At 39.2% G+C, this 14945-nt stretch overlaps 1 protein-coding gene across 1 annotated transcript in view; it reads left to right on the forward strand.

Annotated features, from left to right (window-relative positions):
* The window catches only part of LOC126481842 (homeobox protein Nkx-6.2-like), a 223280-nt gene extending 218674 nt beyond the window's left edge, over nucleotides 1–4606 (forward strand). Inside the window, exon 3 of the mRNA XM_050105802.1 lies at nucleotides 4388–4606. Within this exon, the coding sequence (XP_049961759.1) occupies nucleotides 4388–4606 (219 nt within the window). The remainder of the gene's footprint in view (nucleotides 1–4387) is intronic.
* The last annotated feature ends 10339 nt before the right edge of the window (nucleotides 4607–14945 follow it).

Raw genomic sequence — 14945 nt, forward strand, 5'->3', positions numbered from 1 at the left:
CACACGAAAATTTCTACACTGACATAAGGCCCTCGTAAAATAAAGAAACTGGCAGAACCTACATTGCGCAAATAAAACGAAACATTATGAATCTCACCTGCAAAATGGCAGAAGTACTGGCAGAAACAGCAACACAGCAATACTCCACAACACCTAAAAAAAATAAAAAAATAAAAAAAATCTGTGTTTGGTCCAGGGAAATTGGGTTAATGATCTTCACACAGAATGCCACTGAAATACATGGCGTAACTTTTAAGTTCTGAAATTTCAGTTAGGAAGGAATTTATCAAAGAAAACAATTATAGACTCCAATATGAAAATTCATTTAATCTAATAATTTCCATGATACAGTAAATTAACTTACAATATCAATCAATAGAATAATTATCAACATTCGACTGTGACGAGGGTGAAGTGTACCAACAATAGAAGTGTACAAAAATAAAAATAGACTTTTTACCTCGTCAGATAATACCTTGTTCTTCATTTCAAAAGCTTTTTTATGTCCGTATGCTATTCAACTATTGTTCTGTCATCATTCCTCCTCGCAATAAATCTGCAACTTACATTGTTCCAAAGTGCGTCTATGCATTACACTGTACACTCAGCGAATCCCCGCCTGCTGCACACCGCACGTTTCCACTACTGACTGTCAAAAATCCTACGGCTCCACAGTGCTGCCATCGCAGACGCAGATACTGTTGCCTAACAACTGTTTCTCTGACCACAATTCTTCAAATATATCATTTTCCTATACAAATATTAACACATCCAATAACAAAATCAAAAAATAACCATCTTACAACGATAATACGGAGTATCTTTACAAATATGTAAATAGTTCACGGAATATCTGAGTTTTTTTTTAATTTAATCGTATGGCTAGCCCCCCCTCCCCCCCCCCCCCCTGCCCATACACCTCAGCCATTGCTTCCCCAGACCACAGACGGTATTTCTGCCGGCACAGTTTCCAGGATGATCTCAACTGAAATAATTCGTGCGCGCGTTAGCACAGGAGCTTAGAAGACCGAAAACGTTGGCGGAGGGCAAACTGGGACACCAATGTTGGGTTAGAATGTGGATTCCCCTAATAAACCGTTTTGTGAACATTAAACACGACGATTAGTCCTTTTGCAAATATTCTTCTGATGACAAAAATTTATATTGATAGTTTATGCTCCTTAGTATAATCACTAGCTATTTGTCGTTGCAGTAGGTCCCATTGTTCGTATTTTCTTGTGTCTCAGAACTCAACAAAGAAGCTGCTTTCTCCGTTTATCATTTATTCGTTGGGCTACATATCCCCTCCACCTCCATCCTATTTTCATGTGTCTTGATTGCGTCTTCTCCCCAATCTTCTCCCAGATCCGTTCCTTGGTTTCTGTCTCTCCTGTATCCAACGTGCTCGACTAAAGGTACACGATTTTAAAAGTCCAGTTATCGCAGTCGTAAGTCACAATTGGCAGTACACCTAACTGTATGTAAACTGTCCTTTGCAGAAACATCCGAACGTTGCTTTTGAAAACCTAATATAGTTTACCAAAACCACTCTAGGGCACGTCTTGAGCTGTCTGTCAAGTCACTGTTTTCGATTCCCTAAATACAAATACTCACCTTTGGGTTCTATTTCATTGTTAACTTCTATTTTCTTTTTCCCAAGTTGGTTGTACATTACGTTTGTCTTTTTAGGTCGAATTTCATACTTGTTCTATTAAGATCCCATTGAAGTTTATCTGGGTTAGAGACGTTCAGGAAGATGATTTCTGCTAAGCAAATACGATTCGTGTATGATCCATCAATACATATTCCAATAGGTCTAAATTGTTGACAGTTTTGCACCAATTTGATCAGCAAGACTATACTTTGCAAGCTACAAAACGTTAAGTCTGCAATGATTTTACTTTGGAATACGAATGAAAGTTTTTGCTTTTTATACATAAATGAAGCGGCTGCCAACCCATTGGTTCATTTGAACTTCATATTTGCTTATTAGACATCGTCCAATTGGAGGCGATATACCATCATATTCCTTCCACTCAGCACCTATCTACAGTACAATTACGTTTGGATCAAACCTTGGGAATAGGAAACATGGGAAAACTTCACATTTTTATACGTATAAAAATGGTTCAGATGGCTCTAAGCACTATGGGACTTAACATCTGAGGTCATTAGTCCCCTAGACTTAGAACTACCAAACCTAACTAACCTAAGGATATCACACACATCCATGCCCGAGGCAGGATTCGAACGTGCGACCGTAGCAGCAGCGCGGTTCCGGACTGAAGCGCCTAGAACCGCTCGGTCACAGCGGCCGTCTTATACGGATAAAGTCTGTCTAAGCGAAAGAGACATGCTAAGTAGCATAAAAACATTCTCAAACAGACCGGCTGTCGAATCTCGATGGATTTCTTATTCTTTAGCGCAGCAGTAACCAAACTGATTCATTAATTCTTGATAAAATTTACACATAGTTCTCTTAAAGAAAATACCGGTTTTTGTAGTATTTAGAGAAAATTTAGAGTAACTACAGAGAGAAAGTTATTTAAATTTAGCAAAACCTAGAATATGGCAGAAATGACGCAAAAAGGAAACAGAGGTACTAAGACAAACTGAAGCACAATTACGCATCACGGAGACAAATTAAGAAACATTCACAAAAATTAAACAAGAAGGACAAAAGATCTGAAGTATATTATGTCAAAAAGAAAATGAGAGTCACTAGGAAAATCCGCAGTATGACACATTTAAATACTGCGTGACACAGACGGAAAACGAAACGACGAGAAAATTTTTAAGTACTAATTACGCCGCAAATTATCAGCAAACCGTGAAAAGCACAGTAAAGGATAACATGATCCGGAATGAGAAACAATGGCCTGGAAGGCAAATATGAAGGACTGCTCGGCTGGTAGGAAAATTTGCGACACGTCGGTGGCATCGCGAAGTTTTGTGTTTTATTCAGCAACATCTATTTTTCTGAGGAAATTCTGTTTTTCAAATGACGGCAGACAGAACGATGAAGGTTACGTATCTACGGGTAACATACGATAACATCAAAATATCTGAGGACAACTACAACATATTGCCTGAAACATATCATGAATGCCAGAGAGGTCAGTAATTAAATGGTGCAACAACGATGAAACGTGTTTGAATCTGAGAAACATCTTTGGAAAGGTAAACCACTTGTAACCTCCCTATCTAATTTTGGTACAAAATAACTAACCTAGTGACGCGGTCGCCTATCAGATGCTTATTACGATGTTACTATGTACATATTGTAGTGACCACTCGAAAATGGCGTAACGCTGAAATTGGCCTACAGTGGAACAATAAATGAATCAGTCCTTTGGGCGCGAGTTTGTGGTCATTTAAACATATCTATGCATCTGTGGTACCTAACATAAACAGTGATAACGATTTTCGTCGAAATTTTAACGGAAATGATTTTCATATCAAAGAAAAAGGAATAAAAGTTCGTATGTTTTGTGCTGTGCGCAGCACTGTGTTTTATGTGTTACGCACACTCCGTCAGTGTACAGAGTGATCCGTTTGAGATGTTAGAAAAGGAAAACACTAGAACAGGCCGATAACGTTGTGCTGGTGTCCGAAAGCTGGCTCAGTCTCTACGACACTCAAAAATTTCGCATACCACACAACACATTGACGGCGTTTTTGTAGCGTACCGGCCGGCCGCGGTGGCCGAGCCGTTCTAGGCGCTTGAGTCCGGGACCGCGCGACTGCTACGGTCGCAGGTTCGAATCCTGCCTCTGGCATGGATGTGTGTGATGTCCTTAGGTTAGTGAGGTTTAAGTAGTTCTAAGTGCTAGGGGACTGATGACCTCAGATAGTCCCATAGTGCTCAGAGCCAATTGTAGCGTACCGACAATTTTCACCGGCGGGGTCAGGGATTTTCTCTGCCTCGTGATGGCTGGGTGTTGTGTGCTGTCCTTAGGTTAGTTAGGTTTAAGTAGTTCTAAGTTCTAGGGGACTGATGACCATAGATGTTAAGTCCCATAGTGCTCAGAGCCATTTTTCGACAATTTTCACTTGACAATCGAGACACGCCGAGCGCACTAAATTGTGCCACTTCCGTACAATGGTGTTTGTGAAATTCGATGTTTGTGCTGTGACTACGCGGTCTGTACAAAGTGTTTGTGACAACTGGTGTTTGCACTGTGAATTACGCGCTTTTGGCTTGACTCCGGGAGCATGGTCACTCATTGTTAACTCCCATCATTTTCACTATCATTAGCCTTTCTCAATCTTTCACTCAAACCCTTCGTTAAACAGACTGTCCATTTATTTAGCTAGTCAGTGTATAACGTTATCAGATGTGACAGGATACAGGATGACCTGACACATTTTCTTTCTTGCGTTGCAGGTGTGGTTCCAGAACCGGCGCACCAAGTGGCGCAAGAAGCACGCGGCCGAGATGGCGACGGCGAAGCGCAAGCAGGAGGAGGCGGAGGGGCTGGCCGACGCGGACGCCGACGCCGACGCGTCCGACCGCGACGACGACCTGGGCCGCGCCGCCAGCGCCGCCAAGCGGCTGCGCCGCGAACTCGCCGGCGAGGCCGCCGAGCTGACGGGCCGCCCCTGAGCCGGGGCGTCGGCTCCGTCCGACGAGCGCTTCAGCCTGCTCGACGCGTCTCCAGCCTCGTCGCAGAACGCTGGACCTCAAGTTTCTACGGCACCCGTGACGGACAGACCGCTGTTCCAAACTGAGTGGTCCTCAACTGTTGGGAAATATCTACCGTGAAGCATCTCAGAGCCACGTTGTAGCGTAAACAGTCCGCTGCTGGAAGTCTCCCACTCGTTGTCGATAACTTCTGTTCAAGATACAGCACAAGCAATTTCCTGGTGCTCGAGGCTGAATTACACACATGGAGACATATGGGTCTTTCAGAGATGAAGCTCTGCATCAGCCATCGCAATACTAAAAGCCCATTATTCGAATGGAGGCTATTTTGGTATGCAGTACTGTGAAGTTCAATGAACTGCAAATATGACTGTTTATTGGCGGCAACTATAAGATAGGAGAACAGAAATGCTCGCTGTTACACTGAAAGAATGATAGAAGGTGAAAATTTTTGCATTTAGAAAACCGTTCTACAGATCAAAGAAAACGATTAATACTGTAAAACTGATCTCTAAATTGTAACAGTAACAACGATACGGTGTTCTGACAGACTAAAACGCTATCCAGACACCTGTCAATCTCTCCGTTTGTCAGTATCAAACCAGCCTCCGCCATATTACTTATACCAGGGTACTTGTCTGGCAATATATACAAGAGAGTCCTTGTGGCGTGGGAAAATTGGAGAGATTTGACCATCTATCTAGTTCGAGAGTGGGGTCTGGGTCAAGCTGCCAGCAGAAAACACTAGTACTGATTCTGATTCAGGTCTGGAATTAACTTTTAGTCTGTCAAGACGTTTCAAAGCGCTGTGAAAGATTCATTCTAGTAACTGAACAGTGTTTACAAGCAAAAAGATTCAGGAATTAATTTTTAACATAAGACAGAGATCAATATTCTCGCGATGTTAAGAGTAGTTATACTTCCAAAATCGAAAAAATATGAAGGAAACCAGTACAATTTCATGGAAGCCCGTGCACTCATTAAATAAAAATAAGGGTGCTAATGTTACATACTCCTCTAATTCGTTTACTAATAAGAAAGTAGCGCAACTGGTGCTACAGAAGAACAGTACTTCTTTTCCGAGGTCTGTTGCGGTTTCTGCAAGAAATGTCGCTAATTAGTTAGACATTAGCGCTGCAGCAGGGGCTCGTTTCCGTCATGTGCTGCACGTTGTGCTGTTCCTCATGTTCTTGAAGCGTTTCAGCAAGCATTTATCAAGTTTCTTGTACCCGTCAGTATAAAAAGCTAGTGGTTTTGTATGACGCTAGGGGAGTCGTAGCATCCGGCTCAGCGGTGTCATGTGATGCCTGTGTTAGTGACAGCAATAACAACGATGTTTGTTAACTGTTCCCAAGGAAGATCGCCACAAGAATGGAAGGAACTGAGGAAGCGTCAGGCACGAATAACTTTTTACGAGCAAGGAGCATAACTGGGACATTTACTTGTTACTGCAATTGAACTGTTGCCTAGATTATAAATTTCTAATTTGCATTTTCACTGCGCATTGTTATGATTTTTCTTTGTAATTGTTGAAGCTGAAATGACGAAACGAAGATAAAGTTTTTATTCAACTCATAACTAGAAGTAGAACGAACGTTCGTTTGTAAAGATAATTTTCGAATGACCTCACATGTAATTTATAGTAATGAAATTGATGGTAAAATGAAATATGTAGCCTGTACTATGTATCTAGATCCTGTCATATCTGACACCCCGTTTCGTCAGTTCAGCTGGACTCGTAGTTGGTGTGGAAGTGAATAGACTACACTGCTGGAGGTGCGGCGTGACAGTCTGTATTATTTTTAAAAAGAGGGCGCGCAGTATTATGCAAATGCAACCAAAGAATATGAACCTAGCTGTACATTTTGCACGTTCTAGATTAACCAGTAAGATAGGTAGAAGGCCTAATCAGCGAGAGGATGCATAGCAGGGTGCCCGCGAAGCTATATATGGACTTGTAAATAAGATTATGTATATTGTAAAGTATATCTGCCGCGGCGCGCTGGTCGGCAACAGAGGCGGAGGAGGGAGGGAGGGGGAAAAAAAGGCAAAGGCGGGGAGATTAGGGTGGTGTACGGTTCCTGTGGGAAGGAATAAAGCAACTAGTCAGGCGCTGATAATATTACTGCAAAAGCACGTCCCACAGATAGGGCGTATATATTGCTGGCCCCAAAAAATTGGTTTCACAGCTGTGCGCGGGCACTGCGTGTTAAAACAGCGTACCGCGCGTTGCGTCGTGGAAGCAGATAGCGGCGAATGTGTGCGCCGCCATTAACGTACAGGAAACAAGCGCTCTTCGAATAAATGTTATTTTATCTGTGTAATTAAGTGCATAATTTAAAAATAAGATTATAAATAAAGAAATCTCTACTAGACAGCGTGCGTGTGTGAGTGCAGTGTGTAAATGAGTGTAATGAGTAAATGGCTGCTGAAAATGATATCTGATTTCGAAAAGTAACAACCTTGTACGTGTATACCAGCTAATATACCAATTATTTGTAATATAAACATGTTGCGAATTAGAATGTGTATGATTTAGTACTCTCCCACAATGTACCTAAACTCCTCATTCCTCTACCTCAAAAGTAAGCACAGTAATTCATTTTCCAGATTTCTCTGGCAGTTATGATTTTATGACTGCAATAATTAAGTTTTCTGTGTGATACTGTATGCTTAAAAAAGTAGATGACATAAGACGAAGAAAACTGCCAGCTTCAAACAAGGATATGACAGCCAGTGTCAAATCACACGAAATCTACATGAGTCTGCTCGTAAATATTTACCCACGTTAAACGCATATCGTTCTTCCGTTGAGACTTAAAGTCAAACATTTCTACAAGTATTTAGATTTCTATATAAAACTCAAAACGATTAAACTTGAAAACACATACAACACAGTTTATATGACTCAGAGAGGCAGTAGATGAAGGTCGCGTTCCAAAAAGAAAGTAAAAGTTGTATTAGTCCTGTTTCTGAGGCTGCCACGACTACATCACACAAATTAGTATTTATCAACCAGCCCTATATTGACTCCTACACGATATCATATAACGAGGATCAGGATTTACCGTTCCGTGGACAATTACATCATTTGGATGGAGTACAACTTCGGACTGCTCAGGATGGACGTACTTAGATTTAGTTACATTTTCAGACAGAGCATTGGGGATTTAAGCTTCGGTCTTCAGATAGAATGGTGCGGCATTGGTTCCTCTCGACAGAAAATGCATTCTTAAGATAAAAAATGATTCCACCAGTAGTGTGATACTTTACTGGGGGTTTCAAAGGCGGTACAGTGGAACTATTCCTCAAAAAAGCAATTCTGTTACGAAAAATGTTAGAAGTCGCTTACGTAAACGTCAGCTGTATTTCCTCCAGCACAGAAAATTTCCGTGGAAAGTGGCTTAAACCTCCGAGTGGTATGCCATTCAAACGACTTCAAGACCAACACAAAAAAATCTCCGTTTTCAGTAAAGCTTTACCCTGTAATTTCTTATTAGATCTATACAAGGGTTATATAATTGGACTTTCTTCATTCTGATATGATCCTCTGGTGCAAAAATTTATCAGTCAAATAGATGTTTGTGTTTTGAATATTAATGATGAACATAAATCGAAGTGTTCGTTATTTGACTCTCCTCTGGGCAATGTTCGCGTAGGCTAACAAACATTGCAAATATCCCCAAGTACTGCAAAGTTTATCTACCCCAAAAACGAATACAAACGTATTTAACAAGTCAAAAGTTATTCTAGGTGAAAGCGTCAGCGCCTCTCACAACGCATGTATAAAAGATAATAATAATAATAAGAGATAATCTGCAGGAAAGAGAAAGAGAATCGATTCTGCTATGAAAAGGAATCTGGTAACACAAAGCCTTCTGTAAGTGACACTGAGGTTCCAGAAAGAGCAGTTTTAAACAATCTGAACACCAACTTCACAAACTCAAGCAGCATAAAAAAGAAAATCATGGTTTTAACGTGCCTGCCTAAATCATAGAGTGTAAGGAAGACAATGCAGGAGTTCAATGCCCCATAATACATGGTACGGCTAGCAAAGCAGCTATTACAGAACGGAGGTGTTTTGGAAAACCCTCATCAAAAACCAGGGAAAAGTCTGCCAGTAGAAACTGTCCACATCTTTTGGTCATTTTATGAAAGTGACGACATAAGCAGCGCCATGCCGGGAGTAATGGATTGTGTTTCAATGAAGGACAGCGGCGGACAGAAAATTAAAGTTCCAAAGAGACTTTTTCTTTGTTATTTAAAGGAGGCATACAGAGTTTTTAGAGAAAATTTTCCTAATATGCCTGTCAGTTTTTTCCAAATTTGCAGAGTTGAGGCCTAAAAGCTGTTTTCCAGCAGGGCCCTGTGGTACAAACAGTCCGTGTATATGTCATTCACCAAAATTTCAAATTTACGATTGAAAATGCAAGGTTGAACTCAGTAACAAGTGGAGAAATACAAACATATAAAGAGTGTCTTAAAAAGGTTCTGTGTCACCCACCATTAATAGATTGCAGTTGGGAGACTGTAATCTATGCCCTGGGAATAAGGAAATCAAGACTATACTTCAGAAGGCGTTCGAAGAAAAGCTGATAGACTATGTCATCTTCCGACAGTGGATTTCTGCAGACAGGTGTAAACTGGAAACATTACAAATATCAACTACAGAGTTCATCAATTTATTTTGCAATAAACTGTCTATGTTGGTCCGTCATGACTTTATTGCAGAAAAACAAAGTTCAATCATAAAACACATTAGGAAAACGATTACAAAGTTCACCATTCTCGGTGTACTGTGATTTTTCATAAAACTACTCATTTTTGACGCACGATGAGGTCCAGATCTATCTCTGGACAAGTCAGCAAGCCACTGTTCACCCATTTGTTGTATAATACAAAGGAGAAACAGAAACAGAGCATCTCAGTTATGTTATTATTTCAGACTGTCTGGAACATAAAACTGTGGCTGTCTACTGCTTCCAGAAAAAGCTCATTGAATTCTTGAAAAAGCACCTTGAACCTAAAAAAATTTACTACTTTTCTGATGGCGCTATTGCTCAGTACAATAACAAGAAAACCTTTTTAAATGTATGTTTTCATCAAGCTGAGTTTGGCATAGAAGATGAATGGCATTTTTCAGGAACAGCATATGGAAAAGGGCCTGGCGATGGAGTCAGTGGCACAATCAAGAGGCCGGCAGCACGAGTAAGTTTGCTACATCGATATGACAATCAAATTCTTACACCTCGGCAACTTTTCAACAGGGCGTGGAAAAGATCTCTGGAGTACATTTTGCATTTGCAATTCTAGACGAATGCATAGAGACAGCCACATTTCTAAACAGTCGCTTCAGCAAAGCGTTAACAATTCCAGGGACTCGTTTGTTTCATGCATTCACTCCTGTAGTTTCAGACACGACAAATGCTCGAAGTTCATTACAGCAGTTGCCACCAAACCCCAAGAAACACCGTCACTGACAGGTATAAATGGATACGTAACTACAGTGTATAACGACAAGTTGTGATAGACACAGCTGTTCGTAAATGTCATGTTGTAAGTAAAATTTTTAAAATGAATTTGGTGATTTAATGCAGAACCTCTACGAAAGTCATTTTTCACACAACACACGAACTTGAAAATTTTGCAACATGTGATCCATGATGATCTCAAAATTAAACTTTCAGAAGTTTTTTGTGATTTTTTCCAAATTTTAAAAATATGGCTTTTTTAGAATATTAAAATCTGAAATTTATTTAATTTTTTAAATTAATTTTTAAACCCCATCATGTTGCATGCCAAATGAAAACCTATCTAAACAGCATTAAAATGACACGTTTTGCTAGTCTGTATCTCATCTGGTTCCGGAGAAAATGGCAATTTACTACTCCATGATGTAGATTTTTTAACGAAAATTTTAAAATTGAAGACTTAACAAATTTTTAATTAAATCACAAAAAATGTATGGTTTTCCTTCATAGCTATATATGGAAACAAGGTGCATCTAGTTTCATCAAAATCTGAGAACGTCAAATTTAATCAGTGTGTTGATTTGACACGCAAAGACCCTAATTTATGTTATAATTTTCTGTTATTCTGAAGGATACACTTTAGTACTGACACAATGAAAACTCTCATTCTTAATCAACCTACGACATTCATTGATTTTCATAATGTTCGATAGATCCCGTCAAGGGATCACAAATATGAGATAGCCAAATCACAGAACCTTCAACTATGCACTGGATCAAAGAAAATAATACGCTATACTACTTAATGCTTGTCAAGATTATGTCAGCTAAATTGCTTAAAGTAAATTATAAAGAAAGCTGCTGCTACTATGAAAAAAGCTACTATGAGGCACAGACATGTACGCAGACCACGCAGGATAAGTAAGTCTCTAGCACAGAACACCAAAATATCAGAAGTGCAAGGACTGTGTTACGATACGGAAGCAAAGACCAACAATTGCGCTCCGAGCTGCCTGGCAGTGAACTTAGAATTCGGGAAAATATGGCCCGATAACTGCATTCTGTACTAGGTGATAAAGTATTTTTCATTTGCACTTTACGGGTGGATCTTGTAGTTTTATGGTAAAGTGTATTTATTTGTAGAACCTAATACTGCAATTTCGACCATGTGGCTGTTATCAAGTCTGGATTACGTTCCTGATTACGACGTTCTTTTGTGTATTAGACTCTTTGAATTGCGTTGTACACCTAATGTTGTTCCGCCTTTTTGCAAACACACTGCTTTTTCTTTTTACCCAAACATATTTCAGCACTTCTGTGCCATCATAAGTGGCTTTTTGTTTACTGGAAAACTGTAAGAAGTCAAAATATTTTAGGTTATAATTGATTTAATAAAGTGAGGCCTAAAGAAGGTTTTTGTTCGTTTTGCTTCTTATCTTACCGTGACTTTACATTATGTGGTTTTGCAGGACCAACTCTATAGCGTCCTGCACTGACAGCTTGCCATCTGAAAACCAAACGATTAAATGTAAATTTCATCGGCCATTTAACACAGCTCTTGATTTTAAAAAACGTGACTTTTTGCGTGTCAAAATGTTTTCATATATGTTTGATACTAATCACGTTTTGTTGTGGTTATGAATGAAATGGAATACATAGATAAAACATTTGTGTTTCTGAAGGACAGCAATATCATCAAACTGATCAGTGACCCAACAGCAAAATGTCAGAGAAACATCCAAAAACACTAGAAAACATCAAAAATACATTCTGGAAAGCCCAGACAAAATCAATAATACAAAAATATCCGAAGGCACCCACTCTAAAAGCCCTACCAAAGGTGAACAAAGATCATACTCCATTAAGGTCGGTTATCGACTTCAGAAATCCTCCATCATGCCACCTAGCCCAACATACACACACGTTAGTAAAGGACATATACACTTTTGAAAACAACAAAACCAATGCAACTGGTAGTGAGAATGGGGAACAGAGACATACCAGACACAGCAAGGCTCGTATAATCTGATGTCACATCAATGCACACTTTTGTTCCAATTAATGAAACAATCATCATACAAAGAATAAAACAACAAGGAAACACACCAGTCTCACACATTAATGAAATAGCAACCATACTCAAGACCATAACAGCACAAAATTACTTTATGTTCAACAAATAATTTTATTCCCAACATGAAGGACTGCAGACGGGATCCCCAATTAGTATCCTCCTAGCCAACATATTCATGAACAACTTGGAGAACAGGAATTTCACATATTTAATAAGACCAAAAAAATACGAAGTCATACACTATTATGTCGATGACATAATATGCCTAGCTGATGAACCACACTCACATATATAAAACAGCTACACAAGGAAATGAACAACTTACACCCAAAAATTCACTTCACATTAGAAACAGAAACAGACAACACACAAAATTTCCTGGACCTCACCATACGAAAACGAACAACACCCATGATTTCACAATATTCATGAAACCGACAACCACAAGCATCACCATTCACGATCTGTTGAACCACCCGGTGGCACACAAGCAAGAAAGCTTCAGATTCTTGCTCAACAGATTGAACATAACACCCGTAAGCAAACTGAATTACACACAGGGGCTAAACACAATAAAAGAGATAGCAGAGGAAAATGGTTACAAACCACACATGATAGAGAAATCAAACCAACAAATTTGTAAACAGAGAAGGAACGAAAGCATAACATACACACAAAACCTTATACAATACAGAGCAACACAACATACAAACAATGACCACATGCAAGACACAACAGTACAACAACACACACAAAACAAAATCGCACATACTCACCAATAATAACAAAATTCTCCACAGAATAGACAACATATTGAAGAAACGGGGACTTCAAATAGGGTACAGGACAGACAACACAACACAGAAAAAAATTCAGGACACAGGAGACACCCACAGATAAATTCAACAGGTCAGGAACATATGAGTTCATATGCAACACTTGTCAGTAAGTATACATAGGACAAACATGCAGAAACTTTAAAACAAGATATTCAGAACACCTCAAAGCCCTAAAAAGTAACAGCACCCATAGCACATTTGCTGACCACCTAACAGCCCATAACCACCACCCGACTACAATAGAAACAGATTTAAAAATACTGACATCCAGCCACAGCTTATACCACATACTGACAGTAGAAGAGAACTTGCACTTACAGAAGGCAAGAGCAGAAGGCAAACAAGTTATAAATGAAATCACTATACTCTGTAGAGACACATTATTTAACATAGTAAAGTAACTTTCAGAAAAGGCAACATAAACAGCCAAAGGAGCTCTCACACACACACACACACACACACACACACACTCACACACACACATGAAGAGAGAGAAAAGTACACAAAATTCAAATTTAGCGCCAAATTATCTAGGGAAAAAATGAACGCGGACGGGGTTAGGAAACACAACAGAGTGCTCATCGCATCTTGCGAAGTAAAAAGGCGTTTATAAAGAAATAAATTACGTTAATATGTGTATGCAGTGTCTTGGAATCCAAAAGAAGAAGAATCAGTGACAACAAAACGTGAGTAGTAACAAACATATAGGCCTACGCAAAACATTTTTACACGCAAAAAATCACGTTTTTAAAAATAAAAAGATGTGTTAATTCGCCGATGAAATTCACACTTACATCGTTTGGTTTTGCAGATGACAAGCTATCAGAGCAAGACCCTATAGAGTTGGTCCTGCAAAGCCACATAAAGTAAAATCACGGTAAAAAGCTAAAAGAACAAAAACTTGCTTTAGGCCTTACTCTGTTAAATCAATTATAAACTAAAATATTTTCACTTTTTACATTTCTTCAGTAAACAAAAAACCCAGTTATGAGGGCACAGAGATGCTGAAACATGTTTGGGTAAAAAGAAAAAGGAGTGTGTATGCAAGAAGGCTGAACACATATCCTCTAATTTAACTGCAAATGCTTAAAGAAAGGACGACAGCTGCAGATTGAAAAGACGAGTAATGCTAGTAGTCTGCTTAATTTTTGCTCTCACACATATTACTGTGTGGAGTAAGTTTCCATATCTGTTTTTATTTCATATGAAATAGTAGCTGGTTTCGTACCATGGTGTTCTGTGGAGCATGTCTGTTTGTTACTGCTTACCAATCCGCATGTGAACTGCTCTATTTAAATGTATTGGAAGTATACTGCTCGTATTCTACATTGTTTTTGTTCTCATCCGTTTTTCTTACTCTCGCACTTAATGGAGGCCACCGAAATTTTCCTTTACTTCTGCTAAAATATACTGTTTGTAGCACCCGTTAATAACGTGTGAAAACATTTGCATAACTAGTATCGCATTTTTAACATTTGCAAGGAACTATATCGAGTCAGCAAGACTGCCAAGCATACTCATCTACATCTACATCCAAACTCTGCAAGCCACTGTGAATCCCATGATATTCAGTGACAAGAAGTAACACCATTCAAAGCAGAATTACATACTAACTCTGTGACAAGATGTAATGAAACTGAATGCTGATACTGTCAAAACATGCTAACATGGAGTTCAGCATTAAAAAAAGTACGGAAAATGGTTGCAAACAAAAATGAATTAGAATAAAAGCAATATACTTAACAAGCATTTAAATCGAGCAGTTCACGCACAGATTCTTAGGCGGTAAAAAATATGCAAAAGTCCACAAAACACCATGCTTCTGTTTTGCGTTTAACAAACTCAAAATGGAATCATTTACCAAAGCCCTATTACGGATGCGAGCAGAACTTAATCACAATACTAGCAACGTATTT

The sequence above is a fragment of the Schistocerca serialis genome, chromosome 5 (genome assembly GCF_023864345.2).
Source record: "Schistocerca serialis cubense isolate TAMUIC-IGC-003099 chromosome 5, iqSchSeri2.2, whole genome shotgun sequence".
Classification (NCBI taxonomy): Eukaryota; Metazoa; Arthropoda; class Insecta; order Orthoptera; family Acrididae; genus Schistocerca; species Schistocerca serialis.